Raw genomic sequence first — 15,108 nt, 5'->3', positions numbered from 1 at the left:
TTAACACCAGGAATTGTTCGCTTCCTGCCATTTAGGGTTAGCTAAACCTGCGAGGCCGAGGTTAAAGTTATGATAAGTGACACGTCAAGCTACTACGGCCGCAAGGAGCCAAGGAAAACCTTTCAGCTCCAGCTGTGCCTCTGGTTTTTGGAGCTGTATTCGATGCGTGTGTTTTCATGGTGGCTTTCTTCAGAGCACGTCGAACATGCCCATGACCTGCTTTCTGGTTATCGCCCTCATTTTCTAGGGAAATAAAGGCTGTATGTTGATGATATCACATGGAGCACCTTCATCATCCTTCCTACACCGTGGCCAACTGGGAACACGTCAGTGCTCCACCTCTCACCTGTGCCGATGGCCTGTTTGTTCCCACGGACTGTTTATTCCTTTCCAGGGATGCTCTCCTCTCCTCTCTTGCTGCTGTTGTTGTCAAAAGCGTGATGAATTTCTCTCTCTTTCTCTCGTTGCAGGTTACCCGACGGGATATCCCACTGCGGCCCCAGCCTACAACCCCAACATGTACCCAACCAGCAGCCCCGGCTACGCCCCAGGTAAAACCACTTTGTGCATGGAGACCCTACAGGGCCTGCAGGAGGATTTGGTGTACAAACCCCAACACCTTCTGTGTCCTTCTCACCAGGGAAGGGGACTGGGTTAAGCTCTTCCCTTGCTATCTCTGCCCTTAACTTCACACCATACCTTGGGAATGCTTCTGCATGTTGCAAAGTGCTTTTGAATGAATTGTATCCCACAAGTTTTATCCTACTTGTAGGATTTTTGTAATAGTAGGATTGTATCCTACTACTCATCCCAGGAATTTTACAGTGGCTGTTATATCTGCACGCTGACAGCTCTTAATATTTCTTGACCATACCGTGTGTTATCTCCCCGAGATTGCCTTCCCCTTCTCGCTGCTTATCTTTCTCCCCTTTCGTGTTATAGCTGTAGAAATGTCAGCAACCGTGCCCCGTTTGGTGCCCTCGTCTCCCATGCCACATCTTCGTGTCCTTTCCCCTCCCTGCTGCTCCACGTCTCTCTTTTTTGTAAGGGAAACCTTACATTTGGGTACAAATTTTGGTCCCATCCCTGCACCCAGGCTGTGCCCTGCTGCTCCTCTCATGGAAAAAGGGTTCCCCATCATCTCCATGAAGAAATTTCTTATAGGAATTCCCCCATCAACCCCTTTATTTTTTTTTTACCCACGACAAGATCTGCGTTCGAGCCCAAACGTAGAAATCTTTACACAAGTCTTGCTCTGGAGTTGAAGACTTCTCTTAGGCTCCAATTCGTTAAATAATTGAGCTGAAGTCAAGCCCATTTTTAAGTGTCCCAGCCCTTTGGAAGGACCAAACAACTGCCTTCGTGCTGCTGAGTTTTTGGAGCATGGTTCAATTCCCTGCTTTCAGCAAAATTATCTGGGGCTGGGAGCCTCTTTGCATGGCACAGGATGTTAGAAACCCAAGTGCTAAGGGGCGCTTCCAAAATGTAACTGGTTTGTGCCCGTATCTGGAGGAAATGAAGTGAAGTGCAGTATAAAAAAAAAAGGAAATATCCTATTTAATAGCAGCCTCGAGATCAGAACATTATTTATTAGCAGTGGGTTTTTTAAGCTGTGGTGTGCTATCAGAGCGTTTTCCTCGAAGGATACGGTCACACAGGTCAAATCCAAGCTTTTGCAGTGCCTGAACTATGGCCTGAAAAGCGTTTCTGAAATCAGGACTGGGCCTTTTTTCACGGTTTTTATGAAAAAGGGCTGAAAAAAAAAAGTCTTGCTCACCCATCTCCACGCAGACTTCGGAGACGAAGAATTAACGCCTCATCTTTGGGGTTGATTCCCTGACTCCTTGGCTGTCCCAGCTGTTTATTCCGAGCACGTTGCCTCGAAAGAGCTGAGGGATTTTAACTTTGCACCCTTTCAGCGGCGTGCTCGGTAGCCGGAGGGAAATGGATGCTCGTGAAACCAGCGCACAGCAGGACTTGGTGGCGGTCCCACTAAACCCTTCCTCCTCTCCAGCGCCAAGTTTTCGGGCTCTCGGCTGTCATCAGATCGGTGGGTTCCCAGGCTCGGGTGCTTTCCAGGGCTGATGAAGCAGGAATGAAGGGTTTCTTGCCAAAAAAAAAAAAACTTCTGGTGCTGTCTTCTGCACATCGCTGACGGCCTTGGGTTTGAATTCGCTGCTGTTATTAAATGGAGCCGTGAAATGAAGGCTGTGAGGGGTCTGTCGTGTTTCTGTGGTTTTCTTGTGCCTCTAGGACAGCCTCTAGGTGATGTAACCACACATTGCCCTGGCCATTATAGAAAAACGAGTGGCTGGGGAGCAGCAGAGGGGTTTCTGCAGGCTCCTCGTGCAGGCAGCAGCTCGAGGGGATGGCCAAGGGGTCCCAGGTTACTTTGTGGACATCCCCGGCACCCTTTTGGGATTCTGGAGCTCCCATCAGGAAACCCGTGGGCACAAACCCCAGAAATGCCACGTGGCTCGCCAAGGAAAATAGTTTTCTTTGCAAAAACTCGTTGAAATCTGCATGTTCCCCTGGAAAGTTTCTATTTCGGCTCAGTTTAGTTTTCCCAAATTAAAAAAAAAAAAATTAAATTGGAAATTTTCAACTGTTTTGAACAGCTGCAGCCACTGCCACGTTAGGGAAGATGCAGCTGCCTTTAGCTGGATAAACATCAGGTCTCCAACCTCCCCAGGGGGGCATTTAGCCCGTCTGTTTGGGGACAGGCTCCCAGGGGCGTCTGTCTGTCCTACAGGGAGAGCTTCAGATGAATCCTGCCTGGGGCATCCCTCGTGTTCACGAGAAACAGGAACCCAAAGGGGTTTGGGAAGCACTCTCAGATAACTGATACAGTGAAGACAGAGAAGGGCACATCAGGGATGATGTTTTATGGGATGGCTTTTTAGTAGGTTGTCACTAAACAGCAGGAACAGCCGGAGAAGTCCATTTAATTAATGTTGCCCAGCAGAACGAGCATCACAAAGATCCAAAGAAGGAAACCAAGAGCAAACCCAGGGCGAGGGGCTCCGTCCGTGCCCAGATTTTCATGGACCAACAGATTTTGGCAGATTTTGGCTCAAGGGATGAGCACTGAGCACACACCGCTGCGCCTTTTCCAGGAGCAAAGCGTTTTCCTGAAGGGATGCTTCGGTGTTAGGAGATAAAATATTTCCTCCCGCCCTCTTGATCAACACGTCGGGGCTGCTTTGGGTCTGAGCAGGCAATTTTTAATTTCCCAGAGGGGGCACAGGTTGTTGCCTGGACGTGTGAGGATGCTGAGCGTGATGGGGACGGGAGAAAAGCCGAGGAGGGTTGGGTTTGTAGTCCTTGGTTTGTCCTCCCCGAGCATCCTCGGCTGTCCCACCAGACCCACGCCGGTCTCTTCTCCCCAAAACCAGGCAGATCAGCCTCAGAAGTCCCCTTGCCATTGTTCGCCGTGGAATAATCTGCCCCGAACCTCGTTAGTCCGCGGCTTTCACAAGCACAAAACCACGGAGACTTTGATTTTTCCTACCTTTGTGCTGGCAGCCGGGGCTGTGGGTGTTCTCCCTTTCATTAAAGATACTTAACCTCCCCTCGCTTTGATTCCGGCTGGATTTTATCACTACAATACTTTGCAGCAGGCAGTTCTGCAGATTAATTAAGGCTTGAGTTATCGATTTTTTCTTTTTTTTCTTCTTCTTTTTTTTTTTTTTTTTTTTTTAAGCGATGCAAATAATCGTCTGTTGCCTTAGATTTGCATGATGTGAAAGGGGAAGCGAAAGCCCTGGTCAATCTTCTTTGTGCCACTCAGCCTTTTGTTCACTTCCCGACTCGCCCGTCTGAAGTGCTCTCCTAATCTTTGCCGACTTTCTTTCTCGAAAAAAAAAAAATAAATAATAAAAATCCTCTGATCATTTTTGTCACCCCCCTCGCCGGATTCTTTTTGTTCGGCGGCTTAATGCTCCGTCAGGAGCGCATTCGCCGCCGTCGTGACATTTCCATTTGCACTTCTCTGTTTATGATTCTTAAAAATGCTCTTAATAATTTCCAGATTAGAAAGATCCCGGAGTCCAGCGAGCTGACAGGCCATTTTCCAGCGAGAACAAAAACCTTCCAGCGCCTCGCAGCGCGCTGGCAGAGCAGGGCTGAGCGCCGCATTAGCGAGGAAATGGCGCGGATTAAAACCGGAGCTGCTCAGCCCCAGCTCCTCCGGCTCGGAAATGTCCGTCCTCCCCCTAAACAACCTCAAAATTGAAATATTTTAGTAGCGTGGCAGTGGGGGATCACGGGATTTTGGGATTGATCTCGTAGGAGGCTCGGTTTGGAGCCCTCAGCTTGTTGGTGTGCACCTGGGATGAAGGATGCTCTCCGCAGACCGGCAGCTCGGGATGCTCAGAGCAGGCCAGCAAGTGGGGAAAAGACATCCCCAATCCCACGAGGGAGGACCTTGTCTTTCCACATAATCTTTTGAGGCAGAGAAAAGGCTGCAATCATGGCCTGGACCCTTCTGAAAAACGTAGAGGGTGGCGCATCCCACGCCAGCAGCTCCCAAAAGCAGGCACAGGCCCCACTCAGCACCTCCCAGCATCCCCCCCCAGGTCAGCAGTCTACAGAAAACAAACCTAAAGGAGAAAATGAACGATTTTAGAGACACAAACAAAGCAAAATAAGCTCTACAAAATATCCCATCGGTGTGTACGTGTGACGGCGTGGGCGGCGTTCTCGACTGCGTTAAATGGAATCGAGTGAAAGCAATCGTGTGGTTCGGTGGCTGAGCTGAACCCAGCCGCCTGTGTCAGTACCAGGAGCGGTTCCTCAAATTGAATCAGCTGCTGTCACCCAGGAGGCTGGAAATGTGAGAAATCAGTGAGATTTTCCTCGCAGAAACAACCCGGCCGCAGAAAGGAACGTGCTGCCAGGGTCCGTGCCGAACACACTCGGGATTCGGAAAGAATCGATTTTATTTTTAAAATCTGCGATTTTCGCAAACAGCAGGCTAATTCCAAATACCTTTTTAAGAATTTTTAGGCACTGAGCCTTTAGCTGCCTGGCTGCAGAAAGCAATGCTGCGTGTTCCCAGCAGAACCGCTGCTCCCCAGCGCATCCCAGCCGCCAACGAGGCGCTGCTGTTCCAGGCCTCCCGGGCTGGGTGGTGGCTGTGCGAGCTGGCAGAAATCCCTTGGGATCATTAAAGGAGCAATCACAAAACCGACTTTCATCTGCTCGGGTATCTGATACTCTTTATGGAGGTTAGCCATGCAAACGTGCCCCTTAACGCTGCTTGGAATATAGGTTGGAAAGGGTGGGGAAAGCATCCTCGGCTTGGGGCTTCTGGATTTGCTGGGTTATCGCTGACAGAGGTCCACGGAGATGCTGGGATCCACGTGGGAAATCAAACGATTTAGTACCCCAGACATTTAATTCCCTTGGGAGGAAATGAACTGAGACCTGGAGAGGGACTTGGGGAGGTCTTGAGACCCCTTGGCCCCTCCGGGTCCAACAACAGTAGGGAGAGGAGAGGAGTTGGGTAACTGGAACTGGCCTTGAATCCTCCCTCCATCAGAGTCAGGTCTCTAGTGGATATTTGTTAACATTTGAGTGAAGTGTTTGCCACCAAAGGAATGATAAGTTCTGCACCAATTTGTTTCAAATCAGTCCTTTCCAAGGAATAGATACAGACAGCGACTGCATTGCTTGCGAAGCTCAGCAAAAGGAGCCCCAGTCAAGCAAGGGAATGAATTTCTTGCCATTGTGGCTCATTGAAATGACACGGTTCTACTTTCTTCCTTGCTGCATGATTTTTCTTTCCCATTTTTCAATATTTATTAGAGGGAGAGACACGAGGAGGGTCACAAGATGACTGCGAAACACTGGCATTGCAAACCCCGGTGCTTGCAGCAAGCCTGGCTATTTCGGATGGTATTACTGCAAAAATCCCTTTCTAGTATGGAAAAACGAGCACCTAAAATCACTCTACTGCAGAGACACAAGGCATGCCAGTTGTTTTTTTTTTAAAGATAATGTATGTCTTCATTAAGCCGTGTGTCTGTTCCCTCCTAGGCATTCTGTCTTCCTGAGCTGCTTGTTTTGTTTTAGCTTCCTTCATTAACGTGCGCTTTTTATTTTCCTGAAAGTAGGGCATGCACTTTTCGTGTGGAGACTGGCTCCTGCTTTAACCGTACCTATTAATAATGCAGCAGGGAATAATGCTTCGTGTCCATTACCGCGGTGCCCTGACTGAGCAGAGCAGACATTTCTCACGTCAGCCCAGGAAATCGCGGCTCCGTGTGGCTGCCGTCGGCACGTTGGGGCACAGGATGGAGGCTGTGAGCTCTCCATTCCCCTGTTCCTGCTTCAGGATCCACCCAGAAGGAAATATTGCTCCGCAGGGGCAAAGTATAGGCATCCTCTTTCCCCACTGAAGTGCTCTAACCACCCTCTGGAGACGCCCGTCCTCTCCCTGCCGACTATTTGGGGCCATCAGTAGGTCCCCTGGGGTGGGCGTCTGGGGTCTGGCGGCGGGAGCATCCCGTAGAGCCTTGCAGGGCTTTCCAAGAACAAATGCTCCCACCATTTCGAGGCACTCAGGCACGCAGTGATGGGACCGCCTGGGGAATTGAGCTTCTTGCAGGCTTTGTACAATGCTCAAGGCTATATCCATCACAAATAAGGGAGGGGAGCAAGAGGTTTATATACTCTATATGCCACATCGTCTGCTTGGTCCTTTCCTTGCGATTCTGCACTCAGTTAATACACAGAATTTTCTTTGGGCACAACTGGTTCATATTTTTTTCTCTTTTCCACTTAAAACATGCCCTGAACATTGCTGGAGGAGGCTGGCCCCAGCACTACAGAGCCCCACGCTCAGCTGGCATCACTTGCCCCGTTCCCACCAAGAGGTTTGCCAGCAGATAACGAAGAAAAGCTCTTTATTTTGCGATGAGTAGCATCTAAAGCAAATCCAGAAGATACTGGCAGGAGGAGACAGACCTCAGATGATGTCGGATAGTCATGGTTGGATCATAACCTCCATGAGCTGTAGCTCCTGCGCAGGACCAGGAGATATTATTGTGCCGAGGTGCCTCCGTAGCTCACTTTTTGTGGAGTTTTAAGTGATGGATTCTCCAAGGATCGGTGATTTAGTGTAAAGGACAGGCTCCCAGCCACATCGGGCCCAAATTGCCGTGACCGTGATGTGGGTCTGATGTGGAGAGGAGAAATCGCCGAGGAAGGCTCCGTGTAACATCGGAGTAAATCGTCTCATCGCTTTCAGAGATTAAATCCTTTGTGAAGCCGGGCAGCAAAAATGAATCTGGTTTTGAATAAAAGCGTAAGGGAAAGAAAGTTTCATCTCAGAGCTGGCGGCGTGCTGAAGATGGAGCAGAGCAGTTGGAAAGCTGCAATTATTTCTGCAAGCCCTTGCAAGGGGCTGTGGGCTCAGAGCATGGCCAGTCCTGGGGTGATGGAGAAATCACACCCTGAATCTCTCTTCCCAGAGCCTTCTGCTTTTCTCGGGAGGAAGGTAAGGAGGGAGGAGCACATTTCTATGTCTCCATCAAGACAGGGGAGGATAAGGACCCCCCGTCCTCCTTCAGGCCACAGTGTCCTTTCTAAACAGCTCCTCTTTCTGCCCCAGACAGCTTTGTCCGAGCTTGGCTGCTTCTGCTGTCACAGTTCCCTGCCTATGAAACCACAAAATCACACCTCCATTGCCCAAAGTTCCTTTTTTTTAAAATTTTTTTCCCCCCTCCACGAGGCTCTTGACCCAGAACCCCTTTACTGAGTGCCTGAGGAGCTCCGGGAGCACTCGTTAGTGGGCAGTCAGCCCTAATCAGCCGTTTTGTGTCCATAAAGTCAAGCAGCAAAGTACCCCAGGGCTTCATCTTGCCTTGGCTCCCTCGGGTCCCCAATCCACTCAGCACACACACGAGGGGAGCAGAGCCGGCGCTGAGCTCTGGAGACCTTGGGGAATTCAATAATTTGGTGTCGAGCGAGTGTGTCAACAGCCGAGCTTCCGATTTCAACCAAAATACCTTTAAAGAAGACATAAATTGGAGATTTCAGCTGATTCCGGCAGCTGCCTCGTTTTGTCTTCTGCACCCTCATCGGCTTCTGCACCGATCGGCCCTCGCCCGCTCTGCTTTCCTCAGCAGCTGGGTGTGTGAAATACGTACCAAAAACAGAAAACCTAGAGCTTATTTCTTTTATAACAACAGCTGGATCGACTTGTGGAGGGGCTGAGCTGTGAGGAGAGGCCCTCCCAGGTGGTTGAACAGAGGCTGGGCCTACCTGAGGGCCGCACGCCCCCATTGATAAGGAAATGGGAATTAAATGCCCTGAAAGGAGAGCAGACACCCAAATTTGAGACTAGTGGGAACAGAAAAATGGTGACAGCTCCACCGTTTCAGAAATAAATGAGGAAAAGACCTGGAAAGCTCTGGGAAGGATGAAGGCAAGGTCGGGCTTCTCCATAGACGTGCTCCAGACAGCCCTAAGCACAAGGGCAGTGGCATTGGCGATGTATTTGGCTATAGGATAAAGGCATAGCATTGAACCAAGGAAGGTTTGGGTTGGATATAAGAAGGAATTTCTTCATGAAGAGGGGCAAACGTTGGACTGGGATGCCCAGGGCAGTGGTAGAGTCCCCGTCCCTGCAGGCATTCAAGAGACGTGGCATTGGGATTGTGGTTTGGTGATGGGACTTGGTAGGTCAGGTTGATGGACTTGATGATCTTGAAGGTCTTTTCCAGCCTTAAATGATTCTGTGATTCCGTGATCATAGAATTAGCATTATGGTGGTGAAGTCCAAGACATTTTCCTCTTTCAGAAAATCAAAGACCCACAAAATAACCGAATGCTGGTGTCGCCTTCTCCAATCCTGCAACATTTACCTCTTGAGATTTCTCCTGGCTTGTCTTACGTGGCTCCATCAGTACTACTTCATTAATCAGGACGAGCTTCCCACCGCTGCCTCGTGTTGCAGGTTGCCTTGTTTCAGAGCCCCCTCAATCCTGTAGGGTCGGGGTGTCTCTCTAAGCATCTGCTGGCTGGAAGTCACGATTTCACATAGGCTTACGGTGCAAAACCAGCATGCTGCTCCAAAAATCCCCCTGTCCCCAGAAATGTCCTCAAAGCCACCCATGCTGGTCGTGTACCCCGTGTAGACCAGCCACACATGGGAAACAAGGAGGAAAAGGGAGGAGGGCAGCCAAGTCGCTCAAATGTGACACAACTGTGGGCTGTTGTGCCTTTGGTGCTCTAACATATCTTTTCTTTCTCCGCTCAAGCTACACTTCTGATGAAGCAAGCCTGGCCACAGACCTCCTCGTCCTGTGCCACGGAGGGCACCTTCCACCTCCCAGTGGACACTGGGACCGAGAACAGAACTTATCAGGCTTCTTCTGCAGCATTCAGTAAATAAACCTTTCCTTTGGGGTTTTACGTGGTTGTTCCGTGCCCGTTTGCCTCCCCTCCTTTCCTTGTGCCTCTGGGAGGGTTTGTTTGGGACGGGCTCATCATCGTTTGCAACCGAGGGGGTAATTCTGGGGGCGTGCACGTGTCCTGCCCCGAGTACTGAGCCCTGGAGGAGGGATGGGTGCTGCAGGTCCCTTGGGTCCTGAGGATGGGAGCATCGCTCTGCTGCCACGCAAGACGTCACAGAGCTCTGGATTTCTGTGTGTCCCCACTCCTTGATATTTGCACTTCGTAAAAATGGGAAGGAGTGTGAAAAGGAGAGCCCTGACCCTCCTTATGCTCCTTAGGAGGAGGAAAAGGCACTTGGAGAAGGGCCAAGGTCTTTGTTTTGGCTCTTTGGTCCACACGAGAAGCCTGAGGTTGCTTGCAGGTGCTTACCTGTAGCTGTGATGCTCCTGCAAAGCATTTGGGCACAGCCTGGATATATTCAGACAAGCCCTCTCATTATTTTAGCACCATTCCTCGTGTAGCAAAACCAAGGGGAGAATATTTCTTACAGCTTTAAAAAGTGTGCAAGAGAATTCCAAAATAACACGTGGCTTTCCAGGAAGCCCGGTGAAATTCCCACCTTGTAAATCAAATGGCCAGAGCGGAGGTGGGAGGAGAGGGAGTTGGTTACAGATCACGGGAGGTGTAATCTCATCCATACGGGGCCGAGCAATTCCTCCAGCAGAGGCATCACACTAAAAACACGGATAGCACGGGGAACGCTGCAGGCGTGAGGTGGGACCATGCACAGGGGCAAATTTTGGGTAGGAAAAGATGTAAAAGAAACCACTGGTGCCTCTAAACACCCTTGGGGCTTGGAGAAACTCCCAGGCTTATTTGGAGGAAAAAATAAGGTCTGTTAAGTGACTCGGTGAGGTTGGGAATGTTACAAACCACCCTGCATGGGCTGAAGCATCCAGGGTTGAGGGTCTGCTCCGGGCTGCTTTTGGCTGCTAAATTAAATCAAAGAATGAGTTTAGGGGAAGAGCTATGGCTTCGTTTTGATAACAAGGAAAATATTAAAAGCACTGGGAAGGCAGGGAGGTCCCTGCTGTACTTTGGAGGAGGAGCTGCAGGTCTGACATGGGACGTGGGCTCTGTGTCCCACCTAATTAATGGGGTTACGGGGAGCAGTCATTCATCTTCTGGTGCAGTGCCTTCATTCCGTGGTGCCAGCATCTTCTCCCCACAGGACCCATTTTTTTCAGCAGTTCCTGGGGCTCTCCTCCAGGACGGATGCAGGAGATTCAGGGGAAGAAACGGGGCTCCTACCGTGGGTGCTGGGATGTTGCTCAGGGCTATGGGATCTGCTCCTCATGCCCTGTTGGTCCTGGCACACTTTGGCCATTATCACACACCGGGGACTGTTCTTTGGGCTTAGAGCCACAACTGGCTTCACCGGAGCCACGATAAATTAGTAAATTAGCTCTGTAAAATCAGGAGCAGTTCAGATGGGGCACCCTGAATCAGTTTGATCCCCCTTCGCCCAGGTTTTCTCCGAACCAGGCTCTCGAGGGACGTTGAGAACTTTCCTGTGGGCATCAGCAAAGTGCCCGAGCTGGATGGAGGAGAGCCACGGGGAGGCCTTGGATGGTCCCGGGGTGAGCAGTGCCCACAAATATGCACTGGAGCCACTTGCTGAACACAGATAAATATGGATTGATGAACAGGAGCTGCTCAGTATCTGCAGAAGAGGTCCCAAGGGTTGGAACGGGCTCTGAACCTGCAGTGAAAGCCTTGTTTAGGGGCTGGACACGTGCCTCCATCATGGCTAAAGTGTGAGTATCCGCCTTCTCCTGCTCAGCAGTATTTTTAAAAAGCTTCTCGTTGCTGGAGGAAGAGCCAGGCTGGATGGAGGAGTGTGGAAGAGGCAGGACCAGACCCCGGGAGCAAGCTGGAGACCACGCAACCATGAGGGACCTCGCGGGCACGGAGCCATCGTGTCACCTCCAACCTGTTGCAAACATCCATCCATTGCATTTGGGTTTTATTTTCTTGCACCTGCAGGATGACAGCGCTGCAAAATTCAGCTCTGGCCAACGTATGTGGGTGGTACAAGAGGAATCTGCTCCTAAGCAAACCCTAAAAGGATCGAGGCCATTTTATGGGGAACACAGGCCCTGAGCCCCAGACCTCGCTGCTGCATGGACGCCCAGCATTTACCAAATACCAAAATACCTCTTGGATTTCCTGAGAGCCCATTTTGATGCTCTTCATGCCGAAACAGGAGAAACCTGTGATACAAAATCCATCGCAGAGCTTTTTTTATTTATTATTTTTTCTTGCTCCACCCCCGCAAGCCATAGTGGTAATATAGGAAAAAAATTACCCATGCAATTCAGCGCACTTCTCCCATGCGGGATCAATAAGGGTGAGATTCCTGGAGTGGCACGAGGGATTTAATCAGCAATTTTAATAGGAGCTGCAGCTTAAACGCTCGCTCTTGCCTTTAAAATCCCAGCCCGCTGCTGAACCACGGAGCGGCGGTGGCACAGGCCACGCGAACTTTCTAATCCTAATAAGGTGTTAGATGGTCGTAATTAGGCTTTACAATTAGCTGTCAGACGTGTTTTTCTGAGGGTGGTGTAAATCATCATGTGCCATAAAACTTAAAAAAAAAATACACACACACATAAAACATAAAAACATAAAACAAGTCATTTTTACCCGCAAACAGCACAAATTGTTCCATTTTTTCCTGATTTATAAACAAGGAAGACTGAACCTGTCCAGATTATTACTTTTAATACCTTTTTTTTTTTTTTTAACATAGCAGCTAAATTGTTCATGTTTCAGTGATGGGGGAACCACAGCAAGGTTCGGTGTCTGCGCTCGGAGCAGTAAGTGTGCAGCACCGATCTCATCTGTAGCTCTGGCAACGAAGCGTGGTGCTGAGAACCGACAGCCTCCGAGGTCTGTGCTTGAAAAAACGAGATGAAAACAGGAAATAGTCCCTCGCAGAGAAGAGCTGGAGGTTGGTCTGCAAGTGCCACTGTGGTGTTTCTGGAGGATTGTGATCGAGGAGCCTCCAGTTCTGCTTGTTGGATGTGGAGAGAGGCTCTTGCTTGGGGAAGGCTTTGGAGCAATGCCCTGAAGGTGGTGACAGAAGGCTTTCCGAAGATGATTTCCCCACTCTGATGATGCTTTCCAGGGGCTGGCAGGGGCTGGTGATGCTCTCAGTGCTTCCTGGGGGCTGTCAGGGTCTTGGTGAGAGGCATCGGGAATCGGCCGCGTGGTGGAGGCCACAATCGGGACCAAGCGGTTGGGTTCAGAGTCACCAACGGGGTCACAGCCCCCCTGCTCCCTAATTAACACATTTCTCCCCATCTGCGGTCATCAGGAGGCAGTGAGAGGCTGTTTGGGAGCTCCTGGAAAGCTCCTCGTTATCTTCAAGCCCTTTCAGCGCTGGGCGGATAAGGCGGCGTTATTAGCGGCCTCCAAATCTCGTCCTTCGTTAATTGCTGCCCTGAACGCTGGTTGAGTCAATTAGTTCGTTATCTTGGAGTGTTTAGACGTGTTATCGCTGTGCCGAGCCTTGACTTCTCCTCTCCATCCTGTGCAATCTTCGGGGCCTTTTTTCTCCCAGCCGTGGAATCTCCTAAGTCCAGGGAGGTCCCTTAAAAACCAGACAAATACCTCCGACGTGCCTCAGAGCAGCGTGAGCCGATAACACCGAGTGCTCCTGGAAGGAAAATGTAACTCTGTAAGCCTGGGCAGCTCACAAATTGACATAAATTGTGCTAAAATACCCCAAAGGGACACCCCTGGACATCAGGTGCCAGCCAAGTTGATGCGATCGCATCGTCCTTTGTTTGGGATGGACACAAAGGTGGTGGAGCAGCACCTATTAAAATAAGGTGACCTCCGTAGACCCACAAATGACTCTTGGTGAGGATAACCCAGTCCGGAGAGCCCCACTGTGATCTCTGGGGCATGGGGAGAAGAAGGGGACACTTCTCCAAGTCACACAGCCTGGCTCGCCCTGAGCCACCCAGCCTGTAATTAAGGCAAAAAGGCATCATCGTTATGGTTTTAGCCCTATTAATTGAATCCCTATTAATTTAGCCCTATTAATTTAGCCCTATTTATTGAATCAGCTGTCTCAGCAGCTCAAAACCCTGCCCCTAACCCAGGCTGTTCGTGTCTCTCTGCTCCAGGGTACACTGCGGGGACTCCCTACAAGGTCCCACCGACCCAGAGCAACAACGCGCCCCCTCCCTACTCTCCGTCTCCGAACCCGTACCAAACGGCGATGTACCCCATCAGAAGTGCCTATCCCCAGCAGAACCTGTACACCCAGGTACGTGCCTCGCTCCTCGCCTCGGGTCCCGGGCAGCCGAGGATCCTACAGGGCCGTGGCCGTGGCCGGCAGCGGGGGGCTGTTCCCCCAAAATCACACTGGGGCTCAAGCCTGGCTCTGTGTCCTAAATCAGCCCGGGTGACCCCAGGGTCCCCGTGCTGGTGGCGTCGCGCTCGAGGTGCCTGCCACGTCCCGTAGAAGTGTGTCACCTTCTTGGTGACAGCATGACCTTCAGGCATGACCCAGATCCATGTCCTCCCCCGAGCACCTGGGATGAGCTTCTAGGGCCATCGTCCTGCTCTTTGTGCTGCCTCCACAGGGCAGTTGGCCCCCCAAAATCCCCCAAAACCTCCCGAAAATCCCCTTGCTGCCCCTTCCCGCTGCGGATCACACGCTCCCCGGAGCAATCTGGCCCTGCAGCTTTTCCCTTCCTTTTTAATGCCAAATTCAACTCCTCCTGCAGCCACAAACTGATTTCTCCATGCCCGGCCAGCACTGGAGCATCTCCTTTTCCCTGTTTTGCTCCCTCCTTTGTTCTGATCCCTCTGATTTTTCCCTGTTGGTATCATGGGGACGCTGGCGCTGCCTGCCCCATGCATCTCTTGCCCTTGCGCCTCTCACATTTCAGGCAGCTCATTATTTAGGATGTGGGGCTTTCTCTGTTGGCTCCTTTATTGTGTTCCCACCTGTCCTTTCCCCTCGTTTCTTCCACCTCTTGCTCGTTTTGTCCACCAGCAGCCAAAGGATTTGGGGCTCAGGCCCCGTTTAATCCCCCCAAACCACGCGCCATGGCTTGTCCCCTACCCGTGATGCTGATCCCCACCCCACTCCCACTGCAGGAAAAAAACAAAAAAATAGTTGAAATGATCCTTGGGGGAGCTCTGAAAGAGTCAGAGATTTACAAAACATGAACAGAGCAGGAAAATTTCTCCAAATTGCCTCTTTTTTGGGGTTCGGTGCCGCCGTAGCTGCGTGCTGGTGGCGCCCGCTGGGCACAGGGCTGCGTTTGCCCCTCTGTAAACCCCGCCTGGTGCCGGGTGCCAAAAAAACCTCCCTGCTTTCCTTCTTCTCGAGCAGGGAGCTTACTACACCCAGCCGGTGTACGCGGCGCAGCCTCACGTCATCCATCACACCACCGTGGTGCAGCCCAACAGCATCCCGTCGGCGATCTACCCGGCCCCCGTGGCTGCGCCCAGGACCAACGGCGTGGCCATGGGCATGGTCGCGGGGACCACCATGGCCATGTCGGCAGGTAAGAGGCTCCCCGAGGTCAGAGATCGTGGCTTGGGTGGGACAAACCCCAAAAATGACCCATGCAGGAGGTTTTCCTGGCCGTGGGCAGCGGTGCTGCCTGCCCCCAGGGGACC

General features: G+C 51.1%; 1 protein-coding gene across 1 annotated transcript; it reads left to right on the top strand.

Annotated features, from left to right (window-relative positions):
- Positions 1-470: 470 nt before the first annotated feature.
- On the top strand, positions 471-14,993 carry LOC309890864 (protein FAM168A-like; the record flags this gene model as incomplete). Its single annotated transcript, XM_082785265.1, has 4 exons — positions 471-551; positions 9,267-9,392; positions 13,599-13,741; positions 14,819-14,993. Coding segments are annotated over 4 exons (525 nt in total), but the record flags the coding sequence as incomplete, so codon positions are not given.
- Between the last annotated feature and the right edge of the window lie 115 nt (positions 14,994-15,108).

This window comes from Aythya marila (assembly GCF_965140915.1).
Source record: "Aythya marila genome assembly, contig: HAP1_HAP1_SCAFFOLD_1079, whole genome shotgun sequence".
NCBI classification, from domain to species: Eukaryota; Metazoa; Chordata; class Aves; order Anseriformes; family Anatidae; genus Aythya; species Aythya marila.
This window is presented reverse-complemented; position numbering and strand designations above follow the sequence as displayed.